Genomic DNA, 20550 nt, shown 5'->3' on the forward strand with positions numbered 1-20550 from the left:
TGTGCTGGGGGAGAGCCTCAGTGCACACGTATAGGTCAGAGGACAACTTGCAGGCGTCAGTTTTCTTTTTCTACCACATAGAACCAGGGGATTAGACTCAAGTCATCATTAGGCTAGGCAGCAAGTGCTTTTACCCATCTAAGTCATCTTGCCAACATGAAAGGTCCTTTTAGAAGGGTCCACATCCAAGACTCTGAGTGCCTGTTAAAAGGTACTCAAGACACCAGAGGTTTCAGCTTCCACCCCAGTGCTCCAGGAAGGGTGTCTGGGGCACCTAGTTATCCTGTGAGTTTTGGGTAACACAGTGTATCAGACTCACACATTAAGTCTAAGGCCTTTTAATGCTTCACACTGTTTTGTTCTAAGATTTCTGGGCAGGGAGACATAGAATCCATACCTACGTAGTCACTCCCCTCAACAACAGAGAAAGAAAGTCAGAGCCTCAGGGTTTTAGGACTAGGGTTCTGGTGAAAGATAGATAGACTCTCAAGGGTTTTTTCCAGGGTTCAAGCTCCCGGCAGACACCAGGAAGTCCAGGGAGGCTCTGGGCTGAAGCCTGCAGAGCCGGAGGCTTTATGCTGCCACTTGGGCGGTGGCATCCTCACTCACTCCTCTCAAGACAGATGGCCCGGAAAGACACGACCCAACATACTCCCTGTGAAGCTCCCTGTCTCTGCTAGGCAACACTCTGCCAGTGCATCGTGTTTGCTCGTGTGTTTACACTAACATTTGGATCTGCTTTCTAAACAAAAGACTAAGAGTCAGTCAACAGCGCCCTAGGCAGCGCCTCTCACTAGCCTCTAGGTCTCGGGGAGGACACTCTGGAAGTTGGCAGGGCTGTTTAGTGCCATCTCCCCAGGGGCAGAATCCAGCAGCCTGAAACACAGAGCTCTCCACACACTCAGAGCACTTACCTTCGCTTCCGAAGGATATGAATCCAGATGGTCCCAGAAAGGAAGAAGAACAAGGCCATGGAAACGTACAGTTTGGGGAGAGGAATCTCCCCAGCAGAGAGGAAGCTGTCAGGGTTCTTCTCAGTGATGACAATCTGCAGCCAGCAGAAGATGAATCCATCTTAGACAACACACACTTGTAACTGCCTCACTGAAGCTCGAGAGCATGTGTGTCAGCGGGTATCAAGCAAGTTGCTTGTTACCCCACCCAACTCTACACTTTCTCCTTCACGCATCCTCTGCAGGAGCACCCTACCCACTGCAGGGTGCTGACAAGCCCCACTTTCTTAAAGCGGCATTTATATGCTCTCGGTGAACAAAGCCTGCTTCAGCCCAGCACCAAGGCCAAAGCAAACGAAACAAAAAACTTCCCCAGAACCCACCCTGTTCTTCCGGAGAAGCATATGTCTCACACTGAGAGCATCCTTGTGAATGCCCCATGAGGTACTCACATTCAGGCTGAAGGACACCTGCTCAGTAGGCCTCTTGCTTGGGCACTTGTGGAAGTAAAGACTGTATAGGCCTTCCTGGTCATCAGTGCTGATGTTAAAAAAGAACTGGAAGTGAAGAATAAAGAGATGCTCACAGCCTTAGTCACAGCTCTCAGACTCAGAAATAAGTTAGGGACCTCAGCACACAGAAATGGGAGTAAACTTTACTCCATGGTGACACATACCTGAAACGAAACTGCCCCATCGTTCTTATGAATTGAGATGGATGTCTCTGCTGTTGCCTAAAAGACACAGAATCTGTTTCAGGCCAAAAGTGACAGAAAACAAGCTTAGGAAGGTCAAAGCTAGCTGGGGGGTTGATAGCTCAATGATTAAGACCACTGGATATTTTTTGCAAAGGTCCTGAGCTCAATTCCCAGAACACAGCATCTCACAACTGACTATAATTCCAACCCCAGAGGATCTGATGTCCTGTTTTGGCCTCTATGGGCATTACATGTATATAATACATATACATAAAGGCAAAACACTCAAACAGTTAAAATAAAAAATTAAAACTAAGCTGGATGGTGGTGGCGGTGCATGCCTTTATTCCCAGCACTTGGGAGGCAGAGGCAGGCAAATCTCTGAGTTTAGGTCAGCCTGGTCTACAGAGTAAGTTCCAGGAAGGCCAAGGCTACACAGAGAAGCCCTACCTAGAAAAAAAAAAAAGCTAGTTGGCCTGGAGAGATGGTTTAGTTGTTAAGAACACTTGCTGCTCTTACAGAGAATCCAGGTTTCATTCCCAAGACCCATGTGGTAACTGACAAACTCTAACTACAGTTCCAAAGGACCCAACACCCTCTTGTGGCCAACACGGGCATAGGCACACCTATGGTACATATATATACATGCAGGGAAACACTTACTGTGCTAGTTAGCTTTACATCAACTTGATACAAACTAGTCATCTGAAAGGAGGGAAACGTAATTGAGAAAATGCCTCCAAAAATCTCGCTGAGGGCATTTTTTTAATTAGGGATTGATGAGAGAGGGCCCAGCCCGTTGTGAGTGGTGCTGTCCCTGGGCTGGTAAACCTGGGTTTCATAAGAAAACAGGCTGAGCAAACCATGAGGTGCAAGTCAGAAAGCAGCACCCTCCATGGCCTCTGCATCAGCTCCTGCCTCCAGGTTCCTGCCCTGCTTGAGCTCCTGTACTTACTTCCTCCAGTGATAGAATATGGTGTAGAAATGTAAGCCAAACCCTTTCCTCCCCAGCTTGCTTTTGGTCTTGGTGTTTCATTGAGTATCCCTAACTCGGACACTCATACACATAAATACAAATAAATTAAAGCTAACTAAAAACAAACAAACAAAAAGCAAAAAACTCTTCAACACCAACACGGATGACCTTCAAGAGCTCTCTGACAAAGCTGTCTTTCCAGATAGAGCTGAGATCCTGTCTCAGAGAAGGCAGCTCCCTTTCCCGTTTCCTTCCCTCTTGGCAGTTCTCTAACCCCTCCCTAGTCTTCCTGTGAGTACCTCTCTACTCTACAGCTTGTACAGAACCAAGGATGCTTGCTGCCCTGGGCAGAGCAAAAGGTCCCAGCCAGAATCTGCTCCAGACTTGAAATACCAGAGCACTGTCTTCTGCACAAGCTAAGAGATCGGTAGCAAGCCATGGAAAGAAACCAGATACATACACACAGGAGCAGGAAAAACTCTGATGGTTATGCTGTGTGGCTCATTTCCATAAGACCCCTAAAGCTGCTGTCTACTGCAGCGACTGCTTCCTGGGCACAGGATGGAAAAGCAGCATAAGAAGCCTCTGAAGTGGTGAACACACCCACCATCTTGACTGGCAGGTCAAATGTAAAACGTAGCCTTTTATTGACTTCTTTTTCGGTTTTTCAAGACAGGGTTTCTCTGTAGCTTTGGATTCTATCTTGGAACTCTTTCTGTAGACCAGGCTGGCTTCGAATTTACAGAGATCTGTCTGCCTCTGCCTCTCAAGTGCTGGGATTAAAAGTGTGTGCCACCACCAGCCAGCAGTCAAATATATCTAACTGTCACTGTAAATATGGCAGTTTATTGTTGTCCAATCATACCTCCACAAAATGGTTAGAAGGAAGAAAACAGGCAAGTAAGCAAAGCCAGGCCTGGTAATACGCACCCAAGCTTGGGAGGCAGAGGCAGGAAGACCAGGAGTTCAAGGCCAACCTTGGCCATGTAACAAGGTGAAGCCAGTCTGGGCTACAGGAGACCCTGTCTACAAGCAAATAACACAGTACCCTCAATGAAGAATCAGGACATTCCAAAGCAAACCCTTCTCTGCTCTTCTGCTCACTTCTGCGCAGTAACACCTCTCTCACCCCTTCCCTTCCACTCTTCCATTCCCCCCACACCAAACCTTGTTTTACATTACAAAGCTCTAGGCTAGTCCAGACCTCAACCCTGTCTTATCACAGCAGGTCCTTTCTGGGCCTGGGCATCACCCTGCTGACCCTGCAGTGTTTTTGGAATCATGAGATCCAATAAATATCTGATTAAAGGCTCATGACAACTTCCCATGGCCTGAATGTCAGCACCCTGTACTGCTAGGAAATATTACTTTTAGGTATGTGACTTTTGTTCACCCTGTATTTGTTTAACTCTGTGAAGCTATGTTACTATGCCTGTCTAAAACACCTGACGGTCTAATAAAGCGATGAAGGATAGGCAGGGCTGGCAGGTAGAGAGGGTAAATAGTTCTCAAGAAATGAGGAAGAATGAGGAGAAAGAGAACAAGGAGAAGAGGATGCCAGGGGCCAGTCACCCAGTCAGCACAGAGTAAGAAGGAATGTACCACCTGTGCTACCCCAGGTCTGTCTTAGGGTGCAACCCCACTGCTAGGGCTTCCTCTGTATTGTACAGTCCAGCATTCCATGTAAGTTCAAAATGGTTTCAGTGTGTTGATGCTGTCTCTCTAAATGCAAGCCACATGTCATGCACACATACAGGTACAGACACATATTCATGTAAGCACACATACGCAGCCAGAGAAGCTGAGCAGGAGGAGGTCCACGCTTACCTTTGAATCCACTGTACTTCTAGCCTTCGAACCATCTAGAAGCACAAACATTTAAAAGCCATCACTACCTAATTCACCTCACACATCAACATCACAGTATCATTTACAGGGCTCCAGCTAATCTAATATCCCAGCACCAAAACAAACAAATTTCATGGCCTCCACCTCTTTGGGTTCCCACACATAATTACTGGCAGAAGAAGCAGCAAATCAAAGTGGCATACTGCAAATGTTACTGTGTCAATCATTACAGAACCAAGGGAAAGCCTCTGTGTAAATAATGTGAATGGCAGAGATGCCACATGGAACAACTTCGCGTACTTTCTAAGTCAGCATGTTCGGAGGCACCTGATTGGTGCAGTTGACTTGGAGAGAATCTTAGTGTGGCTAGACTGTGTGTGCTGGGGATGATACTCGGCCTGTGCGTGAGAAGCAGACTCTTCCTGGAGCTGCACCATCAGCCTGGACTTGCACATGTCTTGCTGGCTTCACTTTTTCATTGCTGTTGGTTTTTGGGGTCCCCCCAACAGCAGTGTGTTAAGATTACTAGTGGAGAAAACTGACATAATTACAAAAGAGGGGGGGACTAGAGAGATGGCTCAGAGGTTAAGAGCACAGGAAGTTGACTGACGAAAGTCCTAAGTGGTATCCTGAGCATAGGAAACTTCAAAACTCACTCCTACAGTGACACACTTCCTCTAACAAGGCCATACACACTCCAACAAAATCACACCTCCTAGTAGTGCCACTCACTGTGAGATTACATAGGCCAGTTACATTCGAGCTGCCACAGCAGTCTTACCAGGAGGGCTGTCCCCAGGACAGTGAGGCCCACAGCAGCCTTACCAGGAGGGCTGTCCCCAGGACAGTGAGGCCCACAGCAGCCTTACCAGGAGGGCTGTCCCCAGGACAGTGAGGCCCACAGCAGCCTTACCAGGAGGGCTGTCCCCAGGACAGTGAGGCAGGTGCCCACTCTGTTCCATGAAAAAAATTGCTATCCATCTTTTTTCTTTGAGACAGGATCTCGTAGCACAGGCTAGCCTTGACTTCTGTATGTAGCTTAGGATGACCTTGAATTTCTTATTCTTCTTCTTCCACCCCCAGAGTACTATGTTTACAGGTATGCATTACCACACTCATTTTCATGTAGTGCTGGGGATCTAGGGCCTCGTGCATGCTAAGCAAGCATTTTGCTAACTGAGCGACATCCCCAGTCATAGTTAGCTTTTTGTTTTTTGTTTGGTTTAGTGTTTTATTTTCTTTCTTTTTATTATTACTTTTTTTTTTTTTTTTTTTTTTTTTTTTTTTTTTTTTTTTTTTTTTTTATATTTATTTATTTATCATGTATACAATATTCTGTCTATGTGCAGGCCTGAAGAGGGCACCAGACCTCATTACAGATGGTTGTGAGCCACCATGTGGTTGCTGGGAATTGAACTCAGGACCTCTGGAAGAGCAGGCAGTGCTCTTAACCGCTGAGCCATCTCTCCAGCCCTTATTATTACTTTTTAAAGATTTATTTACTTAGTCTTCTGTCTGCATGTTTGTCTGCACACTCGAAGAGGGCACAGATTTCATTACAGATGGTTGTGAGCCACTGTGTGGTTGCTGGGAATTGAACTCAGGAACACTGAAAAAGCAGCCAGTGCTCTTAACCTTACACAGAAAAATGCTATCTCAAAAAACCAAAAGAAAAAAAAAGACATTTTTGTGTGTGTATTTATCTGTCTGTCTGTTAGTGTGTCTGAGCACCTGTGGAAGCCCTTGGAACTGGGTTACAGGTGATATGTGTGCTGGGAGGTGAGCTGCTGAGTCCTCTCTCTAGCCCCCCATACAGAAGGATTTCTATGAAAGAAGAAGTTAAAAGCCCAATACCTGTACAGCCTGGAGAGGACAATGTTTCACTTTAGGAAAAAGGCCGAGCTAGCGACAAATCATTAACTATGACAGTGGGATGGAATAAAGCAAAACCAATGAGCATGCACAGGCTGGACATATGACTAGGAGCTTTGAGGCACCATGCTCTAGACCAAGAAAATAAATAAGCCTAATCAGGGACAATGCCCAAGGTGTTAAGTGGGAACAGGGGAGAGCTCATTTCTCTCTTCCTTCTTGGGTTATAGTTAATTCTGTGTGGCCTCAAGAACACAATGCTCAGACAATACAGACCAGGCTGCAGTTCATGTAAACAAAATCTCTACAAAGCGGGTTTACCTTGGATTCTCTGCACCTTGCTGACTTCAGGGACATTGCTGACGACAGGCTCCTGGCTCTGACCCTGGACTTTCTCATCCTTGCTGAAGACAATCTTTGGTAACTGGGTGCCAGCTTCTGGTGGGGATCTGACCTTGACTCTACATCCAGGAAGACAGAAAGGAGAGTTCAGATCAACACTCCAGCTCTCACTAAAGGCTGCTGTGGGCCCAGCTCAAGCGCTATCTTTTTGTGTGTTTGTTTTTCAAGTAGGGCTTCTCTGTGTAGCCCTGGCTATCCTGGAACTCAGTCTGTAGATCAGACTGGCCTCAAACTCACAGAGATCTGCCCGCCTCTGCCTCTTGAGAGCTGGGATTAAAGATGTGCGCCATCACCGTCACAGGGCTCCCTTAAGGATTCTTAAAGTGCTCAGAACTGATGAATAGGGAAACGGAAGAAGACAGAGGGTCTATAATACAGTCAACTGAAGCCAAGTGTGTGAGGAGCTGAGGACACCATTAATTAATAACTAGCCTAAAAGAAATTTTTTCCTTTCCCCTTCTTTTTGTCTTAAAGATTAATTATGTATTTGTGTGCATGGGGGGGGTGTTGTGTACAATGTGCATGCAGGAACCCACAGAAGCCAGAAGAGGGCTTCCAATCTCCTAGAGCTGGAGTTAAAAGTGGTTGTGAGCCACCATGTAAATGCCTGGGGAGTGAACACCCAGGATGGGAGAGCAGAGATCAAAGGCATGAGCCCCTGATGTGAGCAAGCTGCCACTGACCTGCCCTTTCCTGAGCCTCCTATCACCTAGGGACTTCAGCTGAGTGAGTCCATCCCTGCTCTCATTCCTTCTGCCAGGCTCAGTCAGGTCTCTCTCCAGATGCCAAATACATGGTAACCTAGGAAACTGCAGCCTCCTGACAGGTGATAGCAGAGGTGAGCAGGAGGATGTCTGCTGTGAGGCCCAGAGGAGCTCTGTGGCAAGTGCCTTCTTTTTAAAGACGCTTCCTCACTGGTCTTTTCTACCTCTGACATTGTTCATCTCTAACTTGCCCACTCTGGGCTGCTATCGGCTAGATCTGAAACACTCTGGATACAGATTTTTAGCTTGAAACCCTATGAAGGCTCCCTTGGAAATTATACACAGGGCCAGAGAGCTAGCTCAGTGGGAAAAGCCTGAACCTGAATTCAAATCCTGAAGCCTACACAGTAGGTCAAACTGCTCTCTGACCCCCACATGCAAGGCATGATATACACATGTGCCTGGACAAAACAAAAACTTTTAAAAGTGAGTGAAAAGTTACATACGAGTTGGGGTGGTTGGGCCATGGAGGTGCTTGGTGGCAAAGTACTTGCCTCCAAATTACAAGGACCTGAATGTGATCCCCAGAGGGCATGTGTAAAATGTGATGGGAGCCTGCAACCCCAGTGCTGGGAAGGTGGCCACAGGAGGGTGCCTGGAGTTTGCCAGTCAGCTAGTCTAGGTAAATAGGCAAGAATTCAGGCATAAAGAAAATAAGGAAGACAGCAGAGCATGGTGGGGTACACCTTTCTCTTTCTTTTGTTTTTTTGAGATAGGGTTTCTCTGTGTAGCCTCACCACTGGCTGTCCTGAAACTCACTCCATAGACCAGGCTGTTCTTGAACTCACAGAGATCCACCAGCTTCTGCCTCCCAAGTGCTAGGATTAACGAATTAATTACAGGTGTTCCCATCTTTAATCCCAGTGCTCGGGAGGCAAAGACAGTTGATCTCTGAGTTCGAGGCCAGCCTGGCCTATGTAGTGACAGCCTGTCTCACGAGAGAGGGTTGGGGGGAGTGGTTAAGGAAGATACCCAACATCAGCTTCTGCTGCCCAACCCCACACACAAACATGAAACCCAGGCTGTAGTCAGACAGAAATGTACCTAACTTAAAAACACAAAATCCCTTACTTCATCCTCCTCCCATGGTCTGCCACAAGGGCAATCTCACAAAAGAGACTCACTACTGTGAGGTAGGAAAGGACCCTGAGCCCTGGAGTCACACAGACCCTGAGTAGCAGAAGCTGCGGCCTGGATCCTGTCTGGTCTCTTACTTGCTTCCTCTAATGTGCTCCCGACAGCAGACCTGACGCTGATGCAGTGCTGATCACATGCTATTCCACAGGCCACTCCCTCTCACAGACATGGATACCCTTCCTGCTCCCATTCATCTGGAAAAGATGACTCACCAGAAGGCTACCTGCCTAAGCTTGACCTAAAACTGTCCTTCCCTGCCATGGTGTGTGTGTTGGGGGATGGGGGGATCATTTGAATTGTACTTGGTCTGCCTCCCTCCCGGGTGGCCCTGTGTCTCTTAACATGTAACTCGTCTCCAGCACTCAGTGGAGGACTAGCATGTGGCAGGTATCGTGGGAATGCGGGCTGCACCAGCGCCCTCACTGTACTGAGGGCGAGCAGAGAGGACTTCAGGATTACTTACACGCTTCCAGAGATGTTTAAGATGAGAAGGGTGACAGACGACATAAACTGCTTTTTTAAAATACAGTAACTGGCATCTTCATCCTGCCAAAGGAAGAACAAGCATGTATCATGGCACCTGCTGTGGCAAGAACAAGGCAGATGAGAGGCTCATGCTTCTCCAACAGTGAAACCTGGAAGCTACAGCTGCTACCACCTCCAGAACAGGCACTGTGGGCTGACTCCAGTGACCAGTCAGACTGTGACCTAAAACTGACCAGGCACCTGCAATCATACTAGCACCTATGAGACTGAAACAAAGATACCAGGAATTCAAGTCCGGTCTCAGTTATATAGTGGGTTCCAGGCTAGTCTGGGATACAAACTGTGGTGACTCATGCTTGTGATCCCAGTCTTGGGAGACTGAGGCAGGAGGACTGCTCCAAGTTTGAGGCCACCCTGAGCTACAGAATGAAATCCTGTCAATCTCTACTGTCCCCTCAAGAGAGACAGAGGGCCAGAAAGATGACTCAGTTGTTAAGAGCACTTACTGCTCTTACAGAGGTGCTGGGTTTGATTCTCAGCATCCACACGATCACAATTACCTGTCGCTCAGTTCCAGGGGATCTAACTCTCCTGACTTCTGAGGGCACCAGGCAAGGATGTGGTGCACAGATATGCATGCAGGCAAAATATCAATATACACAATTTTTTTAAAAAGCAACTTACCAGGTAAGAAGAAAAGCCATCATTCTTGGTCCGATCTAGACTGAATCCGATCTGAGGGCAATGAAGAGAGAAAAGACTAAGTCCCTCACGCTGTCCATGCCCTTCTAACTCAAAGAACAAGAAAAATGCACACAGAAAGCATGGACCCTGAGGCCTGGCTTCTCGTTTTTCTTAGTGCACTTGTGAAAGATGGAAACAGCTGCTCACGTAAGTCACTAATCACACATTTACTCAAGAGTCACAGGGCTGGAGAGGAGGCTCAGGGGCTAGGAGTATGAGCTGCTGCACTCTCCCACAGGTCCTGAGTCAGCTCCCAGCAGCAACGCGAGGGCTCACAACCAACTGTAATAGAGTACAATTCCCTTTTGGGGTATGCAAGTGTACATGTAGACAAAGCACTCACATACATAAAATACATAAGCAAATAAAATTTAAAAAATAAAAGATTTGCAGCTTAGGGCTGGGGTGTGGTTGGATAAAGCATTTGCCTAGCACGGGAAAGGCCCTGGGTTCCACCCCCAGCATCTCCCTGACCACAGAAATACAAAAGTCAAGCTGACTCCTATGTGCACTTTGGTACTACCATGAAGAATTTTCTCCAGTTAGGAAGGAGGGAGGAGGCTGAGAGAGTAACCCCTGCTCCATGGGGAAACACTCGCCTCCGCGCTTGTGCCCACGGCTCCCTTAGGCTCGTTCACAGACAGGCTGCTGACGTTGACCACCATGTACCCATCCTTGAAGAAGCCAAAGGTGTTCAGATGGACTTTATGCCTCACGTCATCCTAGAGAGATTGGAGGATTTCGGATCAGTCAGTCTGTCCATGCTGGAAAAGCTGTGGTATCCGGTTTCACGACAGCCAAAGTTCCCACAGGTACAGGGATAGACACAGCTGTCACAGTTAGCCTTCAAAAGCTGGAAAAGACTTCAGAAATCCCACAGATGTCAACTTTGCAGAAGGCAATCGTGGACTCATACAGTTCAGCACATTTGTGTGGGCTCTGGGGACAAATTGGTCAGGGTCAACTTGACAAGTGAATTCCACAGCCAGCTGAAGCATGGTTTAATCCCCCTGAATTCTTCCTGACAGAGCAGTGGCATCTGGTAGGCACTCAAAATGTGATCAAGGAGGTCACCTCATGTGGTGCACACCTTTAATCCCAGTACTCAAGAGTAAAGAGGTTCTCTGTGAATTCAAGGCCAGCCTAGTCTACACAGAGTTCCTAGCCAGTTAGGCGTACAGAGTGAGATCCTATTTGAAAAAAAAATTTTTTTAATTTGTAAAAGAAAAACATTCTTGGGGTGGGGGGGGTGGTGATGCACACACAAATGCACTGCTGAGCTCAACTCCTTCCTGACTTCCCTAGCGCACAGCTCAGACTGGATACAGAGTATGCCGGCCTTCAGGACAGTTGCCAATGCAGAAGCACTCTCTGGAGCGAGTTAAGTGGGGACAGACTCTACTGGGCATGGGGAAATCCTGTGCTCTCTGAAACCATAGCTCACTGGAATATGCCCAGCCCTGCCTGCCTCATGTCCCAGTCTCAAGCAGGAGCACACATTCCAGGACCAGGACAGGATATCGGCAAAGCCCTCTAATACCCAGTGCCTGGGGTTCTTCATAGCATGTAACATTACTGGGAACTACATGGACTGTCTGTAACAGCTGGCTCTTTACTCTTAGAGCTAGAATTACCCAGACATCGGAGGCTGTTGATGGGATCCTCCCCTACAGCTGAAGTTCCCAGGTATCAGAGGCTGTCAAAGGGGACCCTCTGAGGAAATCAATATACGTCACATCCACATGGCCCGGAGACAATGCATTGGAACACTGCCACCAGGAGGGTTTTATTTCCTGGCTGACTCTGGCCCCTCCCAACTGGATCTGAAGGTTGGAACACAAGCCCTTGGCAATGATCTAATCTAAGCTCTCTCTCCAGACTCCTGCAATATCTCAGAATGGCACTGGCTCCCTCTTCCTAAACCCCCTTCTATTATCCGCTGGTTTCAACTCCCTCTTCCCTTTTTTGGTCCTCTGGGAATTTCCCTTAGTGCCAGAGTTCAGCTAAGCATTTAAAGCATGTCTGCTCACTCTCACTTCCCAGTGAGACAGAGGAGCTTGAGGCAAACTCACACTCCCACAGAGAAGTAACCTTCTGCAGGATTGCGAGGCCTGCAAAGGAAAAAAACAGGAAGAGTGAAGGCTCCTGCCCTTCTGGGGGTGGAATTAAGTCCTTCAGAAAGTGACCCGAGTGACCACCTTCCCTATTCTTCAGAGAACATACATGTCCACTACCATTGCAAGTGCAAAAGAAAAGAGACTACTTTGACAATATTTGGCTGTGAGGACATTCAGTCCTCTGTGAGCTGGCAGAGTGGCAGGGAGATCCCAGAACCTACTCACACCACCTCAGAGAGAAGCAAGCCCATTCACAGAACACAAGGATTCAGAGAAGGACCTTCAGGAGGGTGACTGCTCCCCAGAGAAAGGGACTTTCCAGGCACTTGAGGGAACGCAAAACTTCAGATAATTATGAAAGCACTAGCTAATTATTTCCTGCTGGTTCCACTGTGTTTACATTGTAGAAATAATTAAATTGTACATTTATATAGCTTTCAGCATGTACAGAAATTTTACATTTTTCTTATATTGTTTATTTTCCTGTGTATGGATGCACATGTCACAGTACACGGAGGACAACTTGTAGAAGTCCAGTCTCTTCTTCCAACGTATGAAGCCCAGAGATTGACTTCATAGCAAATGTCTTTGCCTGCTGAGACATCCCACTGGCTTCAAATTAAAAATTTAAGGGTATGCTTCTTTTTTCCTTTAGCCATCCTGTAGGAAGTTTACAGCAGGCATAGTGGCACACACCTTAAATCCCAGCACTCAGGAGGCAGAGGCAGGTGGATCTCTTTGAATTCAAACCAACCTGATCTAAGTAGTGAGTTCCAGATTAGCCAGGGCTACACAGTGAGACCCTGTCTCTAAATAAATAAAAATTCACAGAGGCTCCATAAGGACTGTACCATATGTACTTTTTGAGCACCCAGCACCTGACATGGTGGCATATCCCTGTAACCCCAGCATCAGGAGGCAGAGGCAGGAGGATCAGGAGTTCAAGGGGATGAGAGGCTGGGTGGGAGCTCAGCATTCCCACCTTCCCTTCCTGCTATTCCAGAAAGTTGCAGCCCAACAGTAAAGGGAGAGGAGGCAGGAACGGAGAGGGTCCACAGGAGCATCCCAGCTGACCCTGCTAGTCAAGAGCACCAGAGGAGACACCGTCAGCAACCACTGGCCACCTCCTTTGCACTGGGCCTAGCAAGGCTCTAAAGAGCTCTCTGCAATGCTGTGCTGCTTCCCTACAACTTGACAAGGCAGGTGCTGTTCTGCTCAGGTTACTGATGAAGAAGCAGGCCTGGACAGGTAAAGCCTGCTTAGATCACAGCAGGAGCAGAACCAGCGGCCCAGACCAGGCAGGAGCTCTACACCTGGGCTCTTACTCATTGTAGGACTTCTACAAGCAATAAACAGTGCATCTTATTTTGCTTTGAACGAGCCTGCGTTACACGGGAGTTGAAAGGGCTAGCTTTGTCCCTGCATAAACAGGCATAGTCCAGTAATTAGAGGAAAAAATCCCAGACAACCCACAATTTCACCTACAGGTATCTTAGTATAGATCTTCAATGTGGGCTTTAAGGAAAAACAAAACAAAACAAAAACAAGAGTATGGTGTACTCTTAATCAACCAGATCATTCAGCTGTGAAAAGTCAAGGTCATGGGGACATGAAATACCGTACTGGATTGAGGGTGCAAATCAGAGGGAGAGTGTTGTCTGGAGTGTGTGACTGAGAAGCTAGGGTGGACTGTAAGCACTTCCTGAAAGGAAGTTCCCAGATACCCAAACAAGGTCAGTGTTAAGAGTGTGTGGGTCTTGCCTAGCTCTCCTCACAGGCTCTCTGCCAACAACCCAAACAATGGGCAAATCCCAGTTTGAAGGTGAAACACTGTTGATTAATGTACCTTTTTTGTTTGTTTGTGTTTGGTTTTGCCTTGAAACGGGGTCTCACTGAGAGGCCCAGACTGACCTTGAGCAGGAACTCCTTCCTCTCTCTTCACCCTCCTGAACCCACTCTGGGAATGTTAGTATTCACCAATACACCAAGCCTAGATACAGGCATCAGAGAGAACAGGCAGTCCCTGATTATTCTAGGTTATGTAAAGTTATTCTGAAATGTTTGCTCTTATTTCCAATAATCTACTTCGTTAAGATGACACTTTCTTTTAAAGCAGGTGTAGTGGAGATGCACGCCTTCAACCCCAGCACTGGCGAGGCAGAGACAAATGAATCTGAGTTTTAGGTCAGCCAAGTCTACAGAGAACTTGTCTCAAATAAATAAAATAAGGGCCTAAAAGATGGCTCAGTAAGTAAGGGCACCTGTCACCTTCCTGCTAAGCCTGACAACCTAAGTTCACTTCTCAGGATCCACACGGTGAAGGAGATAACCTACATCCACAAGTGGCCCTCCAAAGCCTACATGCTTGGGTGCACATGTGTCCCACCTCCCACACTAAATAAACAAAAAATTAAAAATAATAAAATAGTTAAAGCCAGATGTGGAGTGGCAACACACAACTGTAATCCCAGCTTTAGGGAGGCTGAGGGGAAAGAATGACAGACTGAAGGCCAGCCTGGACTACACAGACCTTACCTCAAAAAAAAAATTTTTTTTTTAAAAATTCTAGCACTAGGGAGGCAAAGGCAGACAGATCTATGTGAGTTCAAGGTCACCCTAGTCTACATTGTGAGTTCCATGTTAAATAGAGCTATATGATAAGATCTGGCCTCAAAAAAAATTTTAATGTATCTTATGTAGGTTGTATTAGAGAAAGAGAAAGACAGACGTGAATTCCTACAAAAGTAAGTTGCCCTAAAAATTCAGGCTTTCAGAAAAATAAACTAAAATAAACCTGAAAGTAAAAGACAACAGAAAACACACTGACATCCTGAACCTCACCAATAGTCGATTTAAATGAGATGTCACCGTTTTATTACCAGGCTGACAGGGGCCGTCTGAGCACGTGCCGTGCTAGGAAGAATGTGGGCACAGAACACTCAGTCCACGCAGGCTGACTCAGTTAGGAGCAACAAGTTCCACAGGTCCCAGCAAGATGCCTACATTCCAGTTGTCTCGGGTCTCAGAGAGGGAGAAGGAAGGGAGGAGTGTTAGTGTCTCACTCTACCAGCCCGTTCCGCAGCCAGGTCCTCTTTCAGTTTTTACCTTAGATCATCATAGTGACAGTGGCTCCTTCCTGTAATCTATTACTCTGAAAACTTGAGGTAGGAAGATTGTCATGAGCTCAAGGCCAGACTTAACTGGAATAATGCCAAGTCACCTGGGCTACAGAATGTGACCCCTTCACCAGGAAGAAAAAAAAAAAGTCCCTGGAGCTAAGAGTGTAGTTGTTAGAGGGCTTACACGCACAAGGCCCTGGTTTTGAACCCCCACTGCATACACCAACCATGGTACACACCTAAAACCACAGCTCTGGGGGTGAGAGAGGCAAAAGGATCACAAGTAAAGGCCATTCTCAGCTATTTGACAAGTCTGAAGCCAGCCTGTGACACATAGGACCCTGTCTCAAAACAAGAACAAAAACCTCAGTCACTGGCAAGACTTGGTGATACTTGCCTAGAATTGCAGCTACTTGTCCAGCCATGTTAGAGGATGGCAAGATACAGGCCAGCCTGGGCAAACTGGCAAAACCCAGAAGGTTGGTTGGAAGGAAGAAAAGAAGGACCCATATGCAGACCCATAAATATCACTTAGAATCAGTTTTAAAAGCTGGATCAATACAGTTTATATGGATCTACACCTTTCATTTTCAGCAACAATGTCTTCTTGGTGGACTCCATGTGGATACACTTTCCTGTTGTTGCTTGTTGTCCCTCTGCCCACACATCATCACACGCCCCCAACATATACTCATGAGTGTGCAGCCATTTCTCAGGCTCTGCAGCTACCACACTGTATAGCGTGTACCTGTGCCTCTTCTCACCTCTACTGTGTGTACTGACTTCTAGACTGTAGGAATCTAGCCAGAAACTGCAACTGTTTCCAAACACCAGGAGGGCCATGGCTCCTCACATCCTCACCATCCCGGAAGATGCTGGGCCTCATGGTTCCCATTTTAGGGAAAATAAAGCTGCTGGGGATTCAGTTTCTATTTTTTTGAATGTCTGCTTGTGCTCCTTGTCTGTTAGCTAGCTGCTTCTCTGTTATAAAGTAACTTTGTTTATCTCTCTTATGCCTATTCCTATTAGATTTTTCTTGTAGTTTTTAAGGGTTATTTTTATTATTTACTGTGTCTGTCTATCTGTGTACATGGATGTGCATGAGGGTGCCCTTAGAGGCAGAGAGAACATCAAATGTCCTGGAGTTGGAGTTGTGGACCATCCCTCATGCATACTGGAAACAGAATTCCAGTCTGTCCAAAAGCAGCAAGTGCTCTTATCCCCTGTGCAACTCTCCAGACTGAAAGTCCTTTATATATTGTGGAAAGTTATCTTTTGCCATCATCATCACTGTGTGTGGCGTGGAAGACAACTCTGTGGAGTGGGTTTGCTCCTTTCACCTTTACAGGGGCTCTGGGGACTGAAGTCAGGTGGTTGGGCTTGCATGGCTAGGGTGGTACCTTGTTGGTACTGTACACTGTGTGAGGATGCATTGCTATTATGTGGTGTAATAAAAAGTCAAAAGGTCAATAGCTAGGCAGGAGGTATGGGTGGGACTTCTGGGCAGAAAGAGGAAGTAGGAGGAGAGAATCAAGGGGTGCAGGAGATGCCTTGGAGATGCGGGGAGTCGGACATACAGAATAAAATGTAAAAAACCACATGGTAAAATGTAGATTAATAAAAAGCAGGCAAATTTAATTTAGATAGTGGGATAAGCCTAAGCTAAGGCCACGCTTTCATAACTAACAAGTCTTTGTGTCATTATTTGGGAACTGATTGATGGGAAAGAGAAACACCCCCTACAGTACCTGCTGAGCCAGCTCACCGGTCGACAGGTTCACTCACCTTTACACTTAGGCTGCATGTCTCTCTTCCAGTCTTTTAAATTCTTTTAACTGTGTACTACATATTGTCATATATGGGTTTTTCATTTTTGTTTTTTAATTATGAAGAAGAAAACCTGCCAACATTTATTGCTAGTAGCTATTTCCTTAACACAATGTGGGGGGAGGGAGTTATAAGCAGCAAGGCAAGAGGACAACCTCAAACTTCATCCTCATAAACACCTCTACCTTTTTCGAGATGAGGACTCTCACTGCCAGAAACTCACAGATGAGACTACAGAGTCCCTGGGGTCCTCCTGTCTTTGCTTCCCCACCATGTCTGACCAGTTTACATGGGTGCTAGGGACTGAATTCAGGTCTTCAGGCTTAGAAGTCAAACACATTACCATCTGAGCCTCTTCCCTAGCCCTTCTGGTAGTATTTTCTTAAATATCTTTTTTTTTTCTTTAATTCTTCTTGGGGCTGAAGAAAGTTATTTCAGCAGTAAAGAACACTTACCCTACAATCACAAGGATTTAAGTCCAGATCCCATCACCCATATAAGCTACAGATCCTCAATCCCCCTGTACCCCAACTCTGAGGAATATGGAGGCAGGATTGCTAGGGCTGATGATTTCCAGCCTAGAAGACACAAAACCAGGCTCAGAGAGAGACCCTGTATTGATGCTGAATGCATCAAATAGGAGAAAGCAAGTCAAATAATCCCACGCTAACTCCAAATAGAGTATTTTAAAGTTTTTCTTTATTAAAAGGGAACTCATGGATCGCAGCAAGGAAATAGGAATAGGGTCGTCCGACATCCAGTTGTGGCTCATGGGAAGAAGAGACTGAGCGGGGCGGGACTAAGGCTTTCTGGTACCCAGTCATGCCCCAACCTAGTCTAGCCTCTTAAAGACCATTCACTGAAGGAGGTTCCCCATCACTGCATCAAAGGAATAGGTGACAGTAACAGAGGAAGACATTCAACATCATCCCTAGCCTGGCTTTTACACATGCGTTCAGGCATGCACACCTGCATGCACATATGCACATACACAAATTAAATTTAAACAATCCTTGAACCCAAGGTTGTAGAACACTAATGGATATTTCATTCCAAAACATTAATCTTTGCAGACTACACTTCTGTGTAAGACTGTGCAGCACCAGCACCTCCTAACACCTACTGCTCTGTGATACCACTCACACTGCTGACTGTCCCCACCTGTCACATGGCAGGGGCAGGTGGAACTATGAGTTTGAGGCCAGCCTGGTCTACAGAGCTACTTCCAGGACAGCCAGAGCTACACTGAGAAACCCTGTCTTGACTCCCCCAAATATATATATTTACACACATACTTAGACACAGCTAGATCACACCACACAACCAGTGTAAAATAGCAACAACAACCAGGTATGACGAGATGGCTCTGTGGATAAAGTACTTGCCACATAAAGCGTGAGAACCAGAGCTGAACACACAGAACACACACAGAACACCGTAGTACATCTCACCCAAGGCAAGGGACAAAAGAAGCTCAGAAACCCACGGGCTGGCAGAGCTGGTATACACTGTGAAGAGCAAGAGACTCTGTCTTGTGAAAGGGTCCTGTGACAGGCAAGGACTAACACTCAAGATTCTTGTTTAGCCTCTACACACATGCCATGGTACCCATACTCAAGGACACACACATCATATACACACATTAATAAAAAAGCAAGTGGAGTAATAGCTCCGTGTAGTTCTTTAAACTTTAGAAAATAATAAAGTGATGCCTGTTTGACCTAGCTGAAGGTCACTTAGCCAGCTGCTTCCTTAAACAGCTCACTGGCTGGTACTGTCAGATTGTACTAGCATATCTGTGTAGATAAGGTATGCAGGCAGCACACTGCTTTCTTTGTTTCTATGATGAGTGCACCAGAGCCTTCCCTATGCTTAGCACAGGTGGCACTACTGAGCCACGCCTCCTCTAGCTCCTGGTTTGGTTTGATTTTTGCAATGCTGGGGACAGAACTTAGGATTTTATGCATGCTAGACAAGTGTTCCACTGTTAAACTACAACCCCAGACACTATTTTATCACTAAATTCATTGCAAGCTAATTTCACATTAAAAATTCTAATTTTGGCTGGGCAGCAGGGACACACACCTTTAATCTCAGCACTCAGAACTCTGAGTTCGAGGCCAGCCTGGTCTACAGAGTGAGTTCCAGGAGAAATCTGTAGCCAAGGCCACACAAAGAAACCCTGTCTGAGACAGAGACAGAGACAGAGACAGAGAGAGAGAGAGAGAGAGAGAGAGAGAGAGAGAGAGAGAGAGAGAGAGAATGAATTCTAATTCTACTGGGCATTTGGGAGGCCAGTCTGATCTACAGAGCAAGTTCCAGGACAGCCAGGACTACACAGAGAAACCTTGTTTTAAGGAGAAAAAATTATGTGTATGGATATTTTGTGTGCATGTATGTTGCTTATACGCCACACGCATGCCTGGTGTTCCTAGAAGTTAGAAAAGGGCATTGGATCCCCTGGAACTAGAATTACAAACATTTGTGAGTTGCCATATGGAAGTTGAAAATCAAACCCAGGTCCTCTGGAAGAGCAGGCAGTATTTTTAACTGTTGAACCATCTCTAAAACCCTCTAGTGTCTCTTCTGAGAGAGAGAGAAAGAGACAGAGAGACAGACAGACAGACAGACTGACTGACTGAACTGACTGACTATACAGGCAAGATGGTCCATAATCCCAGCACTCAGGAGGCTGAGGCAAGAGAATGGTGAGTCTGAGCCCAAACTGGGCTATATAAGGAGACCCTGACCTGAGGAGGGTAGGGAAAAGTAAAAAAGAAGGGAGACCTAGAATCTCCCAGGGCTCATTAATACAGCTGGAAGAGTAGGCATCCTTCAGTGGACACTCTACTGGCCCTCCGGCAGCCAGGTCTCTACCAGGACCTACGTGACTTCTCACAACAGATGAGTCTGCCACCTCTGATCAAAACAATGATCAGATCCAAAAACTAAGTAAAAGCACCCTTATGCACCATTAAAAAAGAACAACACTGTACATCACATACTGGTCACTGTCTACTGGCAACAGAGCCCCTGCCCCCAGATTAATATTTAGAGTCTTGGTTCACTGAGTATACAGTCCCAAGTGGAAAGGAGTCAAAGTCTGAAGCTTTTTAATAACAGAGAAAATGTGGACCTGATTTGATTTGCTCTTAAGGATTTCTGTTCTAATGGCTTCTGGGTTGTGTTTCTAAGGGCACCTCACACTTCCCAGGGAAGCACTGAGTATTTACAGATGGGTAACAGGATACTTTTGATTTGCTCTAAACAAGGAATGACAATGACAAATGCTGCCAACTGTGGGGAATGGGGACCCTCATTTGTTGCTGACAGTATGTAAACCAAGCTAGCTACCTTGGAAAATTGAGTGTGGTGCTTCATTTTCTTCTTCTTCCTTTTTTGTTTGTTTGGTTTTGGTTTTTCGAGACAGGGTTTCTCTGTAAAGTCCTGGCTGTCTGGGAACTTACTCTGTAGACCAGGCTGGTCTTGAACTCAGAGATCTGCCTGCCTCTGCCTCCTGAGTGCTGGGATTAAAGGTGTGTGCCACCACACACAGGTAGTGTAGCACTTTCTTAAAAATTAAACCCAACCCTACCATATAGGATAGC

The 20550-nt window shown here is 46.4% G+C and overlaps 1 protein-coding gene across 1 annotated transcript in view; it reads right to left on the bottom strand.

Moving 5' to 3' along the window:
- The window catches only part of Gpr107 (G protein-coupled receptor 107), a 61669-nt gene that overhangs the window by 36558 nt on the left and 4561 nt on the right, over positions 1-20550 (bottom strand). Inside the window, exons 2-9 of the mRNA XM_048432021.3 lie at positions 10479-10601; positions 9820-9870; positions 9113-9195; positions 6668-6807; positions 4454-4488; positions 1630-1686; positions 1406-1510; positions 915-1048 (exon numbers count right to left, since the gene is read on the bottom strand). Coding sequence (XP_048287978.1) covers positions 915-1048; positions 1406-1510; positions 1630-1686; positions 4454-4488; positions 6668-6807; positions 9113-9195; positions 9820-9870; positions 10479-10601 — 728 coding nt within the window. The remainder of the gene's footprint in view (positions 1-914; positions 1049-1405; positions 1511-1629; positions 1687-4453; positions 4489-6667; positions 6808-9112; positions 9196-9819; positions 9871-10478; positions 10602-20550) is intronic.

The sequence above is a fragment of the Myodes glareolus genome, chromosome 21 (genome assembly GCF_982192425.1).
Source record: "Myodes glareolus chromosome 21, mMyoGla1.1, whole genome shotgun sequence".
In the NCBI taxonomy this organism is placed as follows: Eukaryota; Metazoa; Chordata; class Mammalia; order Rodentia; family Cricetidae; genus Myodes; species Myodes glareolus.